General features: G+C 45.9%; 1 protein-coding gene across 1 annotated transcript in view; it reads left to right on the top strand.

Moving 5' to 3' along the window:
* The first annotated feature begins 48 nt into the window (after nt 1-48).
* RAD54L (RAD54-like (S. cerevisiae)) overlaps nt 49-15,629 on the top strand; it is a 19,622-nt gene continuing 4,041 nt past the window's right edge. Inside the window, exons 1-13 of the mRNA XM_010149071.1 lie at nt 49-108; nt 956-1,075; nt 1,849-1,909; nt 3,668-3,803; nt 4,572-4,641; nt 7,700-7,988; nt 8,460-8,584; nt 10,354-10,504; nt 12,374-12,500; nt 14,475-14,549; nt 14,964-15,094; nt 15,201-15,311; nt 15,448-15,571. Coding sequence (XP_010147373.1) covers nt 49-108; nt 956-1,075; nt 1,849-1,909; nt 3,668-3,803; nt 4,572-4,641; nt 7,700-7,988; nt 8,460-8,584; nt 10,354-10,504; nt 12,374-12,500; nt 14,475-14,549; nt 14,964-15,094; nt 15,201-15,311; nt 15,448-15,571 — 1,580 coding nt within the window. The remainder of the gene's footprint in view (nt 109-955; nt 1,076-1,848; nt 1,910-3,667; nt 3,804-4,571; nt 4,642-7,699; nt 7,989-8,459; nt 8,585-10,353; nt 10,505-12,373; nt 12,501-14,474; nt 14,550-14,963; nt 15,095-15,200; nt 15,312-15,447; nt 15,572-15,629) is intronic.

Raw genomic sequence — 15,629 nt, 5'->3', positions numbered from 1 at the left:
GGTTGGGCCGGAGGGATGCTCGGGGTCTCTCCAGCTATGGGCGGGGCAATGCGGAGCGGGCTGGCCGCGAACCCGCGGCTGCCCGAGTCAGTCCCTGGTCGGAGGTTGGTATCGTCCCCGTCTTCTGGGGATCGGGGATCAGGCCCCCAGTTCACGCTGTTTTCCTCTGTTTGAGGCAGATTTGTGTCCGGGCGTGTAGCTCTGTAGGAGGACATCGTTGTGGGTAGATAGTGCTTCGTGGTTGTAGAAAAAAACCTGTCCCTGGGAGAGCTTCCAAGTGTGTTGTGAGACGGCTGGCAACTAGGAATAGGTAGATGCTTAAGATAAAGCAGAATATTATGATGCTGTACTCTGTCATGCAGGTCAAAGAGCGTCACCTGGTGCTTTCTGTGTCAAATCCCCTTTTTCTATGCCAACGGGTGGTTAAAACCATGCCTCAGTCTGAAGAGGCCTGTGTTAAATTAGGAAAGGGATCAATGACTTACCTTCATGCTTTGCTAAGTGTCTGAAATGTAAGTTTCAGTGTGAGGCCTTTCACCTGCTTAATAACAGATGCCATGGGAGCCTCTGGGGACTTTCATGTTGTTTGTTACATGCTATTGACCCTTCCTTTTTTTAATTCTGCTTTTTTTGTGGGGGTGGGGTGTGGGGGAAGGCAGCACAAATGTTATTACAGACAAGCTAGGTCCTTTACAGGTCGAAAGGTGGTAGCCATTTTTGTAATCAGGGGGGTATTTTAGTCCTCATGCATGTTGAATATTAGGGCATGGGGACCTTGCGCTGGCTCTGTCCTTTGGCAGTGGAGGTGAGTAATGCTTGGGTCTGTTCAGAGCTCCTCAGCTGGCTGAGTGATTTGTCTGTGTGGTTAGGTGCTCGCTGAGTGTGACAGCAATGTATTTATCTTCTGGTCTCACCCGATGCCCCTGAGTTGTTTTGCCTTGATTCTGTTTTTCAGACTCGGAAGAGACAGAAGCCTGTCTGTGAGACAGAGAATGGAGAATGTTACAGGTCACCTTTCCGGAAACCCTTGGCTCAGTTGACCAATAGGCCTCACTGCCTGGATAGCAGTCAACATGTAAGTGGGTGTTACTGCTGGCACACCATACCAGGTGGGTTGCCTGTGGAGCTCATTCATCAAGGCAGTACCAGCAGGGTTAAATCTCCCTAAATTTCCACGGACCTATTTAGTCACAGGTGTTATGGAAGTGCCACATACACAGTTTTTAGGGGAGATCTTTTGCTAGCTCAAACCATTTAATGTTGAAGGGCTGTGTGGGGTACTTTCTATGATGGAGACCCTGAATAAGAGAGTTCTGTGGGGCCTTCATGAAGGACAATGCCAAGAGACATGGGAATCTTTCCACACAGATGGCTCAAGCGATGTCTACCTGGTTCTCTCTGGGCTTCCTCTGCTGGAGCCCAGGGGCTGGACTGTCTGGGTGCTTGCTGATTTGGCATGGATGTTTCTACAATGGTAACCCAGCTGCTTTACAGGAAATGAATTGCCTGACTGAATTACCAGGGTGGGGGAAGCAATAGCATTTGAAGTGGTAAATGATGCCTGTGAATTTAAGAAGATGGGAGTTATGAAAAATCAATTTCACGCATTAGAAAACCCAAAGGAAAATAGTTTTGAAAAGCAGAGTTGGTAGAGGGAATCGAGCTGGTTTGTTACTTTCTTCCTTTTGGATACTTTTGAGAATAGTTGGGGTTGAAGCTTGAATAGATTGAATAGAGGGACTCTTAGCACTTGGCAAAATTGGGTTCTCAAAAAACATCCTGGGCTTGTCTTTTCGATCAATCTCTGATTTCTGGCTACTTAAGCGTGTTTTCTTTCTGGATTCCTAGGAGGCTTTTATCCGCAGTATTTTGTCCAAACCCTTCAAAGTCCCCATTCCAAATTATAAAGGTAAGTTGAGAAGGTTTAAGGATTCTGTGTTGACTGACTTGGGTAAAACAAGTCTGATGGCTCAGAGCTGTCAAATATATTTGTGGGGATTATTGCTATTTTTTTTTTGCACTGATGCATGTATTCCAGAAATCCAGACTTTATTCCAAAAGAAAAATACTGGCACATGAGCAAGGTCTTCATATTTCTTACTAGTGTTTAGTTTGGATAATCCTGCATTTCAGAATTGGATTTTGTGTTCTTACTGCTATGTATTTGATGTAGTGCCAGAAGACTGTACACCACATCGCAAATACAAAAGCAAGATGAATTCCAAGTGATGAAGGCTTACAATCTAAATAATACCCTAATGATACTAACAGGCAGAAGGCTGTAGGTGAAAAAGATAGTATGTGCCAGTTTTCTTTCTGCTTGGCTTGGTGTGTTGAGTCTCAAGGTGATCTTCAAAGCATGATGGTTTTGATGTTCAAAGCCTAAGCTGGTTTGAATTGTGGCAACACAAGATATTGGAAACAAATGGATCTGTTCTTGTCCCCTTCTTCCTCTTCACCCTCCAGCTGAAAAATTCAAATGCAGATCTACCAGTTTAGTTCAAACTTTAGCTATAAAAATGTCTGTAGGCAGACACTGACTATGAAATGACGAGCCCCAAAAGAGTTTAACAAAGTTAGCTCGTGGAAAAGCGGATTTGTCAGGAGGATGAAACAGAACTGTAAGAGGGGAAGCTGCTCTCTGTGGCAGTTATCTTCCTTTTTTAACTGGGAGATGAAGCTGTTTCATATGCTTTTTTCTTGGTGTGCACGCGTTGTTGCCTCAGCTTGTGATACACTCCCGTTTTGCAAGGAGAGGGCAGATTGACCTTTCTTGAATCTTTCCTAAGCAAAATCAACTCTGGGAGCACAGCTGCCTGAATTTTGTTGGAAAAAAGTGTTTCTGTGCTTGTGCTTTTTATGTTCATCTCCATTCCTGTGATATCAAAATATAATACTAGGAAAAGGGACTCATCCTTAGTTTCTGCTTTGCACAGAAATTGGCTCTGAGACCAAACATCTGTTGCTCAGCAGAGAGAAAATAATACCTTAGAGTAGGTAATGGCAGTATGGTGCCAACTCTGATACTGTAAAACTTCACCGCAGTTAAAGATCACTTTCTGACTTTGCATAAAAGATACATCTTTGGCTAAGTCTGGGTTAGATGATCCAAAAAGAGAATTTGACCCAGTATATACTATGTACGTGGGAATGTGTATATTGATCTGCTGAGGTGTACATTCTGGAATTCTGCTTGTCTTTCGAAAAGTAGAACAACCATCTTTGGGTACTGGGAGTAGCTACAATTCCCAGAGATAGCCAAGGGAAACACTGTGCCTGTTTATGGTTGGGTGCCTGTCGCACAGGTCTGGGATGAAGCCATCTGTCACCTTGTAAGACATTTTATAGTGTTGCATGCCAGCATATCATCAGCTGTACGCAGTTGTGCCCGTTTTGGTGCACGCTACGTGGTGGGCAGTGTCATTGCTCCATCTTTGCCTCTGGTCCTTCCTTCTGTTCTTTCGTGCTGCAGAGCTACCCACTATGTGCTGACAGAGTGCTGCCAAACTGCCCTGCCTGGGTTTGCTGTCTGCACCACCTGTGCCTGCATCTCCATTCCAGCACCCAATTAATTCACTGTTCCTGAATGTAATCAGAATCTTCTGCAAGGCTCTACTTCCTTAGAGGAAGAAGTTGTTCTTTGAGTTATGCCTTTGTTTGCTTTTAGGGCCATTGGGCTTGCGTGCGCTGGGTATCAAACGGGCAGGGCTGAGGAGTCCTCTCCATGACCCTTTTGAGGAAGGAGCTCTGGTTCTGTATGAGCCCCCGCTGCTGAGTGCCCACGACCAGCTGAAAATAGACAAGTGAGTCATCACCTGGCACAAATGCTTCAGCTCTGATCTTGTACGTGTACGTTTGTGTGCTTTCTTCCCAAATGTATCTGAGCTGGGGTCTGGACATCAGGGGAAGTTTGGTTCCAAGTATTCTGCTTCTGAATTGGTTCAGGTATGGTAACTCTGGAATGTACACATGCTGGATTGATTGTGTTCTTCCACAGGCTGTTCATCTCACTCATCAAAAATTTAAGCCCGTTGTGGGGAACGAGCATGTATGCATGGAAAAGCTGCTTAGAAAATCTTACGGCCTAGTTGTTAGCCAGGAAGCAGCAGCTAGGGACAAGCAAAGGGAGATGACTGACAGTCAAATTTTAGGCTGCCTGATGGTTTTATTCTGAAGTAGTTCTTCTGTGCTGCTGTTCTAACTTAAAAGGGCTGTCAGCTGTATCCTCATGGACAGAGGAGGGTTACTCTCTCCACCAATGCAGTTATAATGTTGTTACTGAAACAAGGAAAATTACAATGACTTTTTAACTGTGTCTCTGAACCACATTCTGCCCTTGTTTTAACCACAGCTCGAATACATGGTTTCACTGATGTTTTGGATTGTTGGTCAGGCCCCAGTGACTTCATTCTCAAAACTGAATTAATCCATTTCTTACTTTCTTGTTGGCAGTTGCTTCCCTCATGCCACTGGGGAGTCCTCAGTATAACAATGAGATTTCATGAAAACTAAACATATGCTGTGCCGAGTTCATTAATCACAGTGTCTTCTTCCCTGACTGCCTCCTGCAGGGACAAAGCACCTGTCCATGTTGTGGTGGATCCCGTCCTCAGCCGTGTTTTACGGCCTCATCAGAGAGAAGTAAGTTTTCTAGTGGGACCTGAGGGTATGGTTGGAGGACTTGGTGCTTTTCAAAAAGCTGCAGTTCCTCTGCTGGAACTATTATTCACCAACTGCGAGGTCTATATGGACCTTGCAGACTAACAGTCTGTGACAATCTAATGGACTCTAAGTCTGTTGCAAATGCAAAGTGAAACACTTGTTTTAACTGTCCCCATAGAGGCACGAATGCTACAAATATTCTCTGACCCCTTGTTAAGAAAGAGGACATACTGGGAATATTACAACAGTCCTGTTTGTCTTAAAAATGGTGAAATTTACTGCTCTCTTGTGGGTAAGAACTTTCTCTTGCCTCTAGTCTAGCAGGGTCAGAGCACTCCCAGGCTAAATGTGATGCTGCCTAAGGCACAGGTGTGTTCCCTGTGGGGTTGTGGTGGAAACTGGGGAGTTTGTGACCATTGCGTGCTGGTTGCACAGCGCTAGGCAAGCACAGTGGCTGACTTGTGTCACCAATGACAACTTAGGAAAAGACAAGATTCTGAAGGGAGATGGGATCTTGCAGAGTCAGGGCTGAAAGTCCAGCCTTTAGTTGCCTTGCAGTCTGGAGACGTAGCTCTGCTGAGTGGAACTCGGTGTGGAAACTGGTAGGATGTAGTTGTAATAACTTAACGTTGCAGCCCAGTGTTGAGTTGGGCAGGGCAGGCTGTGTTCTGCTGCTCAGCAGAATCAGTTGGATCTACAGCCTCTAAGCCAGGAAACACTGAAGCTCTTCTTTCTGGTACCATGGTGGTACAATCTACTTCCAACACAGTGTGGAGTAGATTCCTGCTTAGTTGTGTTTTATTCAGGGGCTGCCCTTTGTAGATGTGAGCCGTCTGTGACCTACGTAGACTTTGAAATTGCCAGTGGAGAGTCCCAAAAAAGATTTTGTTGTAAATATGTGCATTGTCTCAATATTGATGGAGTGGGTACTAATCTCCAAATATCTAATGTAGGTATCGGAGTGTTTGAAGTTCATTACAGGTGTATGTTATCATTTAAGCCACCTAGAGGCAGTACAGATGGAAGCTGTGATTGCAAATCTTGCAGGCTAAGCAGATCAAGCTGGATCTCTCCCTGCATGGGAGATGTTCAGGTGGCTCAGAGTGCTGTAGGCTGCTCCTAGCTTGTTACTTTTATGTCAGAGGTGGTACTGAACCTGTGACCCAGTGTAATGCTGGTCTCTGGCTACATAGGTGGAGGCACTCTGGTTTTGGGTTGGGTACTGCCTGCTGGTGCTGTTGTCAAGTAATGATAGTTACGTTGGTGTCGTAGGCACGCTGTTTTTTGACAGCTAGGTATCTCTGATAGAATCATAGAATCACTAGGTTGGAAAAGACCTTAGAGATCATCCAGTCCAACCGTATCTGTCCACCACTAAACCATATCTCTCAGCACCTCATCGATCCGTCTCTTAAACACATCCAGGGATGGTGACTCCACCACCTCCCTGGGCAGCCTGTTCCAGTGTGTGATAACCCTTTCGGTGAAGAACTTCTTCCTTACGTCCAATCTAAACCTCCCCTGGCGCAGCTTGAGTCCATTCCCCCTCGTCCGATCATCTGTCATTAGGGAGAAGAGACCAACACCCACTTCTCCACAACCTCCTTTCAGGTAGTTGTAGGCAGTGATCAGGTCTCCTCTCAGCCTCCTCTTCTCCAGGCTAAACAAGCCCAGTTCCCTCAGTCGCTCCTCATAAGACATATTCTCCAGACCCTTCACCAGTTTTGTGGCCCTTCTCTGGACACGGTCCAGGACCTCAATGTCTTTCTTGTAGTGAGGGGCCCAAAACTGAACACAGTACTCGACGTGTGGCCTCACCAGTGCCGAGTACAGGGGGACAATCACATTCCTGGACCTGCTGGCCACGCTGTTTTTGATACAAGCCAAGATGCCGTTGGCCTTCTTGGCCACCTGGGCACACTGCTGGCTGATACACTGATAACGCGGTCTCTATTGTAGTCTGACTAATAAGGCTTTGCCTGCCAAGATGCCTGTGCTGCTTTATTCAGGTGGTGCTCCCAGGTGGTTGTACAGCTTCGCTCTTTGTCATGTCTTTTGTCCAGTTGCTGGGAGGTTGGCCAAATGCACTCTCTTAGTAATGTATTTCAGAATTGGTCAGCTGGCTTAAATAAACTTCATTAACCTGTTGTTAAGGGCCTAAGAAAGAAAAGGATTCAAAAGTGCACATGATGGTGCTCCATTGCCCAGTCCGAAACAGTGAAGCACAGAGGACTGAATCTCTCCAGGTGTGTGTAGGTTGTGTCACTCACTCCCTGCTCTATTGACAGAATGCAGGGAGCTTGTATTCGCAGGACAATGCCCTGGTTTTCTCCGACGCTGTCATCACATGATAAAAGAACATTTTGCAGAGTCTGTCTCCCTTTTTATCCACCCTTTTATCTGTCCTGGTGATGTGTTAGAGCCTAATGCAAGGCTGAGCTCTTCTCCCACCATGTGATGTGGGCTATAACCTCAGCCCTCTGTCTTCTCTGAAGCTAAATCTGCTTTGGGTCTTGAGTCCCCAGGTGAGTCATTGTGCTTCTAGGCAGAAGTGATAAGGGCTGCTGAGGGTATTCTGGGAGTTAATCAGGCAGCAAAAACAATTCTGCTCGCTGTGATTCTGTGGTTTTAAAACTGCCTAATTGGGTGGTGTTAAGATGATTAACCTGTTTGCAGTGATTGATGCAAGTTAGCTGATGGCCTGGGCCTATCTAATGCAGCCAAGGGCAGAAATTTCTGGAAATCCATGCCAGGAAGCTAGCTATAATTGTACAGTTAAAATGTAGTAAGATTTTGTGCATGTTGTGAGATACCTGTTGGCACCAGTAATGTTCCAAACCAGATGTGGCTGCATCTTAGCTGTGTCTCGGGTGATTTCCCTCTGTTTGATTACAACACTGCATGTCCCTAGGGATATGCTACACAGATTTGCTGTTTGTTGTAGTATCAGTCCTGTGCATTGTGGTAAGGAAGCTGTAATGAAGTTGTCATTTTGCTGATGTCCCCATCCTGCTCTGAGAGACCAATTTTTTGGCAGGGAGTGAAATTCCTCTGGGACTGTGTGACGAGTCGGCGGATCCCTGGGAGTCATGGCTGTATCATGGCAGACGAAATGGGGCTGGGCAAAACCCTGCAGTGCATCACACTCATGTGGACGCTTCTCCGGCAAAGCCCAGACTGCAAGCCTGAAATCGAGAAAGCCATGGTGGTGTCTCCCTCCAGCCTGGTGAGAAACTGGTACAATGAAGTAGAGAAATGGCTGGGGGGAAGGATCCAGCCGCTGGCGATTGATGGAGGCTCCAAAGAAGAGATTGACCGTAAACTAGGTACAGAAATGTTTGCAAACGGTGTGGTTGTCTGGCTTAGGTCAAAGTCTTGCATTGGAAGAAGCCTACAGCAGCTGATGTGAACATCTCTGAGCTGTCACTAGAGCTCTGGAGGTGATAAAAGTCTCTCTACTAACATGTTTAGATCAGGCCCTTGTGTGTTTGCTAATAGTTAAGTTTTTGGAATAATCCAAGTCCAGTCATCTGCTTAAGTTAGGACAGTCCTGGTGCCTCCTCTTTCTTCCATCCAGAAGCCAGGAAGGGAGTGGGCAGAGGTCTGAGGGGGTTGGAAGTGGGGACAGTTGTGGGGAAGGGAGTATGGGTATACGTGGGTGAGATGCAACAGACTAATTGAAACAGGTTTTCCTAGATTTTTAAGGCAAAAAGTTCTGACTGCAAAGCTTGAACCCTCTTTTATTTGTTACCCTCATCCCTCTTTTTTTTTCCCCTTTTCCCCCTTTCCATTCACAGTTGGCTTTATGAACCAGCGTGGCTTGCGAGTGCCTTCACCCATCCTGATCATCTCCTATGAGACCTTCCGACTCCATGCCGAGGCATTACAGAAGGGCAGTGTTGGGCTGGTCATATGTGATGAGGTACAGGGGAATCTTTAAGGATAATCTGTTCCTGATGTTGTCTTGAGATCTGGGCAAAACTAGCTCTGCTTTCTTAAAGGTGGAGAGGGTAGTGGGGCGAAAAAAGGTTTAGCTGTGGGCAGCACCCATTCTGGTGTTTGAGAGGCTCTGGGTAACCGGCTCATCCATACTGCGTGAGCCTCAACAAGAGAGGCTGTTTTCAGGAGCTGAGATACAAAGAAAATTCAGGTGGTGGTAACTGTGGCCACTTCACGTGTCCTTGGCAGGGTGGGAGCACCTATGGGGCCCTCTCAGTCTGAAATATGTAGCAGAAAGGAAGTTCCCTGCCCATCTGACTCTGAAAGAGGCCTTACTCTGTTGGGATGGTGGTCCCCTGGCTCACCCATTGGGCTTTCATTTGTTTGTGCCACTTTGCTAAAGTGGGAAGTACTTTGTTTGGCCTGGCCCCATGTTCTGTCTGGTAATTTTTAACTTGGCTCTGTTTTGAGCAAGAGGTTGGACTTGGAGACCCCTGAAGTCTCTCCCAACCTAAATTATTCTGTGATTCAGCATGTTCTCATGTGCAGTGTTGGCTGCCGTCAGCCACTTTATCTGGCCATCTTATTCTGTGCTTGTGGGGGAGTTTGAAGTGCACTCCCATGGCAGAACCCCTCCTTCCCTTCTTTGTAGCCTCCTGCTTGGGGCAGAGGTAGGAGAGCTGGGTAGGAAGTTACCTCAGGTGTTTCTTCTTCAAGCAGAGACAGACCTGGCTTGACTCTCTGCTCACTGACTGCTGAATCTAGCTTTGCCAAGCCTGTGTTGTCAAGCTCTGCTTTCACATGACTGAAATAGAGTTGTTTTTTCAATTATTGTTCCCCGTTTGTGGTTATAAGTAGTGACAGCCAGAGATGCTCTGAAGGACAAAATAAGATGCTGTCTGCCTCCTTGAAACGATGAAGCTGGGGGCCTCAGCTACTGTCGAGATGTCCTCAGCTGGCAGTTAGAAAGGATTTGTTAAATAGTGGTGCCACACGGTGGTTTGGGTTTCTGTTTGCCAGAACAGTGCCGAGGGGAGTTTAAAAAGACCGAGCATCCTCACCAGTATAACTCTCCTGCCTTTCGGTGCCCCTGGGATGGGGCCAGCAGCTAGGGATGCTGGGAATGCAGGTCCTTGGCTTTGTGTTTTCTGTACATTCCCAATAAATACTCAGCCCTGCAGTGGTCTGGCACTTGTAAAAAGCATCTCATCACTTGCGCTTTGTCCTACAGCATAGCACTCAGATGCTAATAAAGTTGCTTTTCCCAGGCATGTGAAATGGAGAACCTCTTCTTAGTGTGCAAAGGCCTGCCAGTCCTGGATATAGGTGGTCTGAATGGCTTGTGATAGACCTCTGATGCAAAGTTACTGGTCCAGAGTTCAGTGCCTCGTGTTGGTAGCTGAAATCATCCCCATCTTTGAACAGGAAACAGTTCTAATAGTTAGACCAGGCAGTGGTTATTTTCATGGTAGGCCCTCTGGCCTGGGTGTGACTCAGATGTTCCTAGTCTAGGAAGCTTGTCATGCTTACTCAGGTAATGGCCAGGTTTCCTACCAGATTTTTGCCTTTGAAAAAGAAGTCTGTCACAACAGGTTGAACACACATACAGCACTTAGTCCATACCAGGAATGGAGAAAATGGAGAGGTGCCTTATGGGAGATACAGCATGCCAGTGTTGATGAGGATCTCCAGCTGCTTCTCATCAGGGCCACTGGATTCATCAGCTTCATTCCTTTTTTCCTTTTTTCAAAGGGCCATAGACTGAAGAACTCTGAAAACCAAACATACCAAGCTCTCAACAGCTTAAATACACCTCGACGTGTCCTTATCTCAGGCACCCCCATTCAGAATGACCTGCTTGAATATTTCAGCCTGGTGCACTTCGTCAATTCAGGCATCCTAGGTAAGACATGAATGTGAGAGGCGGGCGGGGGAAGTTGCTGGCAAGGCCTCCACTAGCTACCAGTGCTGGTGAAAGCAGCAACAAGACATTAGTGAGAGGTCATCTACAGCTTGGACCCCATATTCTCCTTCAGTTTGTAACCAGAAAGTCTAGGTCAGTCTCAGTTTTAGAGGCTGTGTATCATCAGAGCTCTGTTTCAAGAAGATTATAATTTCAAGTACACCAGTCAAACAGGTGTTTTGGAAGGGGAGTTAATCATTAAGGTAAAATGAATATATGACCCAGAGTATTAGGTGGCTGATCTTGTGTATCTATACTGGTCAGCCAAAAATGTCTGTTTAGGCTAGGAGTTTATCTGACAATAGGCCCTTGGAGATACGGCAGGAAGAGCCAGATCGTAATCGTACTTCCCACAACACTCCCAGACTATAGCAAGTTCAGAAATCTAAGCCAGGAATGCTGTCTTTGAAGGAGATGCTCTGGAGAGGAGGGTTTGACATGGCATGCTCTCTGTGTTGAGTACAGAGGCAGCCTGGGAGACAGCTCTTCCCTGCTCTCATATCCATCTGGCACAGGGGGCTGAGGTGACTGGCACAAGGCAGAATGGTGTACCTTGTGCCAGAGTTGGGTAACAAAGCTTGAATTCCTGGCAGTCTGCCATCCCACTTTCAGATGATCGGAGAGGAAGCTGAGGGTGATGTCTAGCATTTGGAGTTAAGACTGCTCTTGTTTTTCTGAGGCAAGGGAGGCCTGTGAATATGGGCTTAACTTCACCTGCGATAGAAAGAAAAAAGTCTGGAGGAGAGATACTGATTAGTGTGAATTTTCAGGGGCAAATACCTTCTACAATTTCAGGTAGCAGACTGAAATAGTCTTTGACTCCTGTGCTCTGCTGATGTCTGCAAGCTCTCTTTTCATTTTAAAAGCAAAGTAGTCTTTGCATACTCTCCTGCATGACTGGGTTAGGATCAGGTCTACTGCTTTCTGGTGTGGAGTAGTTTGTGGAGCTCTTTGACAGGAGAGGTAATTTTTTTCTGTTAAGGAATGAAAATAAACCTATCTGTAAATAATTTCCTTATTGCTGTAACTCATTACCCATGTTTGTCTCGAATTGGGTGTCCAGTCCAAGAGGCTTCTCATTAATTCTAGTGCATTCACAACTCTACTTAAACACTGTTCATCAGATGCTAGCATTACAAGCAGCATTTGGGCTGTATCCTTTTCTGTTCAGCTGTTCTGCCTCCAGAAAAGGAAAGGATGGGGTGGTAGAGGTTCTACATGTGCTTTTTTCATCTGCTTCAATTTTGGGTAGTTATAGCAGGGAGCTGATGTGATTTCCCCTGCACCTATTCACCTGTACTTTGGGCAAGAATGGTCTCCCTAGTACTTCTAGTTCATTCTTTCTGAGATGAAGTTAATACTGTAACTACTGCCAACAAAGCTGCATCCGTGCAGTAGTCATTTTTCCCTCTTTCAGCCTGTGACCAGTAATAAGCAACTGATTACAGATAATTTTGCAGCAGGCACACATAATGCCTATGCTGTTGTTTGGAAGGACAAAATCGGGGAGAAAAAGTGTAGCTGGAATGTGAGCAAAACCAGCACATACCTGACTGTACTTGGGTTTAACTAAAATTGTGTGACCTTTGGCAGTGTGTTGTTGTTGGAGTACAAAACAATTTTCTGTTGTACAGATTTGCCTGCTTTGAATGCTTCCTGGGTGGAAAGGAGATGAAATTATACTGGTGGGGTGAGAGAGTGTTTTATCTGCTGGGCCCCATGCTTGCCATATGATAACTAGGGCTGTGGGGTACTGGTCAAAGGTTATTTTGGTTGTAGTTGTCACCTTTTCACTTCTGTTTTGTACAGGGACAGCACAGGAATTTAAAAGACATTTTGAAATTCCCATCTTGAAAGGCAGAGATGCGGATGCAAGTGAAGCTGAGCGACAAAAAGGAGAAGAGAGGCTTAAAGAGCTGATCAGCATTGTGAATAGGTGAACTTCATCCCTCTTCTCTCTGCGGAGCTTTTGCATAAACTCTTGGTGTACACTGGTATCTTTCCAAATTACGGTTGTAGCTGTAATAAATTCTCTTGCCAGTTAGGTCTATTCAGTAAGCGATTGTGCAGGTATTTATTGGCTAAGAAATCTACATAGCATGTACTTTAGTCTGAAAAATAGCACATCAAAAGGGCACAGTTAGCTGCAGTCACTCCCAAGCAAATGTACTCAGATTCTGAATCATTATTTGATTCTTGTGTTTCTGTTTTCTCCTGGGATCTGAACAGTCGGGGACCATCCTTTTATTTGTGTTAACGTAACTACAGTGTACGTGAGGTCAGACTTGAGATCCATCCGGCCCAGCTGTTGAGTGGCAGACAGAAAGAGTATAGGGAATGTCACTCGATTCTGCTGTTGATTGCCTGAGTCACAAAAGTGTCCAGTTAACGTTTTCATAGCAGTGCTGGCTCTGTGGGCTAGTGGGATTAGATTATTAGTGTCAGAAATGTGACTTGATTCCCAAGAAGCACCTCTGTGATGTCAAATACTGTCTTATTTCTCTTTGGTTGATTTTTGGTATTTGTTTAAACCTATCTTCTTTTTGTGAATGCAGCCAATTTATCAGTATCTGCTGGCAATTGCTTGTCTCTCTGTAAGGACTCTTACTAGACACTCTTTTGAATTCTCAGCATTGCTGATGTCGTCATTTCTTTTTCTTAATCTGAACTCTTGCAACCATCAAAAATACCATCCTGCAGTCCATAGTCATGGCAAATTGAATTTCACACTGAGTACAGCCTCTCTATAAAGACAGCCCTGATCTTGACTCAGGTCAGCTTGCAGAAGCCTAAGAGAAAGGAAAGGTTGGGGGGAGGAGAAGAGCTTATTCCTTCTTGAGGTGCATTTGTTTCTTTTTATAATTGATAGAAAAGGTTGAATTTGGTAGGAATTACAAATGAGGCAGTGATGCAAAGACACGTGGAATCATAAACATAAGGCTGGAAGGGCCCTGGAGAAGCTGTCTAATCCATCCTGGTGTGCCAAGGTAGAAGGTGTTAGACCTAAACTGTCCCTTAACCCCACCCAGCACTGAAAACCTTATAAATTCCCCAGGACACCTTTTCCAGGGTATTACTGTCTTTGCAGTTAGAAAATGCTCTTAATGTCTAACACAAATCTGCCATACTACAGTTTAAGCCTGTTACTTTTCATCCTACTGCTTATGGATTTGGAGACCAGATTATTGCTTGCTTTTAATGGCCTTTGACACATTTTGGGGCTGTCATATATTCCTGCTATGTCTGTCTTCTATAGGTTTCATAGCATCGTATTTTCAGCGTTTCCCGGCAGAACTGGGTTTCTGCACCTCTTTCTTAGGTTGATCAGTTTCGCACTCTTTCTAGTCCATCCATCCTTTCTAAAATGTGGTAGAACCGCACCGTGGGGCATTTCTAGAGCCCCCAGGGAGAGATGCCCTTTGAAATCTTGGGCCAGACAAGGAACCCATCTTGGCTGAGGGTGACTACTGAGTTATTAAGTGGGGAGCTGCCTGCTTGTACTTTGGGTTGTGTTCATAGTGTGTGGTTGTTAAATCCTGTCCCTGTTTGTTTGCCTGTGCCACTGGCCTGTTGTAGCTCAAGTTGAGAATCCCATTGGTATCTGAGGAAGAGCTGCCTTTCTCTTGTAAGGGACTGGGCTCTGTTAGGTGGAATCATGCTTGAGCTTTCCAAATCTCACGAACCAAATTTGGAAGCCTCACAAAGACAGGGGCTTATGCTGGGCTCTGTAGTGTGGGCCCATGGGGCCTCTTAGTGTGGATGGTGGGTGTCTGGCCTTTGCCGTGTGTTGGACTGTCCCAGACTCCTGGAGATATCAAAGGAACTTTGTGTTCAGCACCTTAGGAATAATACTGATAAACCAGAGTTTTGGTGTCATCCAAGCATCTGATTTTCATTTTCCTCCCTGCAGATGTTTAATCCGAAGAACTTCAGACATCCTCTCCAAATACCTGCCTGTGAAGATTGAGCAGGTGGTCTGCTGCAGGTACCAAAAACCTGACACTGTGCCTGGGAAAAAGGGAGGAGCAACAGGAAGGACTAAAAAGTTGCAAAAAAACCCTTCAGTCCTTATGGTGGCTGCTTCTCTTTAGGAGTGAGATTGCAGCCATCACCAGTATGTTGTTTTTCCTCCTGAAGCAGGGATGGACAGCTGGTAGTTCTGCCAGCTGGCGTGCTCTGGGCTGTTGTGTACGGCAGAGCCCTGGGCTGGGCAAAGTATCCAGCTCTGGGCTGAGATATCAACGTTCTACCATCAGCCTTGGAGGCAGTTCTAGACTGTCCATGCTGTAGCTAAAAACCTGGGCACCGGAGCTAAAAGGAACGCAGTGTGTCGATAGAGGAGGAAGGATGGGGTTGGTCTGGGGGGCAGGCTGAGACTGCAGAGCTGTTACTCTTTCAGGCTGACACCTCTGCAGGCTGAGCTGTATAAGAACTTCCTGAAGCAAGCCAAGCCAGCGGAGGAGCTAAGGGAGGGCAAAATCAACGTGTCATCTCTCTCTTCCATCACTTCCCTGAAGAAGCTCTGCAATCGTGAGTTGTTCCCCTCACGTAATGGGTTTGGTTTTTGCACTGTTGTGGGAGTTTTACGGGGGGGTCTCTTGCGCACTTCACAGTCCGAGCTCTCTTTGTTCTCCAGACCCAGCTCTTATCCATGATAAGTGTGTGGAAGAGGAAGAAGGTTTTATGGGAGCCTTGGACTTGTTCCCTGATGGCTACAGCACCAAATCCGTGGAGCCCCAGCTTTCGGGTACTGTGGAACTCAATAGCACAAATGTGCTGCCTAACACAGGCAACCATGAAACTGTATTTAGCATCTTACCAAGTGCCTCTCCAAGGTTTGGAATTTGGAAAGTTCTGCTCTAACTTCTTTCCTTTTTATCCAGGAAAGATGCTGGTTTTGGACTACATCCTTGCTGTTACAAAAAGCACCAGTAACGACAAGGTGGTTTTGGTGTCTAACTACACTCAGACACTGGACTTATTTGAAAAGCTCTGCAGGAACAGAAGGTTTGTCTTTGGGTTTCATTTGTTTAATCCTGCAAGACTATACTTGCAGCCTACACTG

Source organism: Eurypyga helias, unplaced genomic scaffold, assembly GCF_000690775.1.
Source record: "Eurypyga helias isolate BGI_N326 unplaced genomic scaffold, ASM69077v1 scaffold33403, whole genome shotgun sequence".
In the NCBI taxonomy this organism is placed as follows: Eukaryota; Metazoa; Chordata; class Aves; order Eurypygiformes; family Eurypygidae; genus Eurypyga; species Eurypyga helias.
Note: the sequence above shows the minus strand (reverse complement) of the source record. Positions and strands in the feature narration are given on the sequence as shown.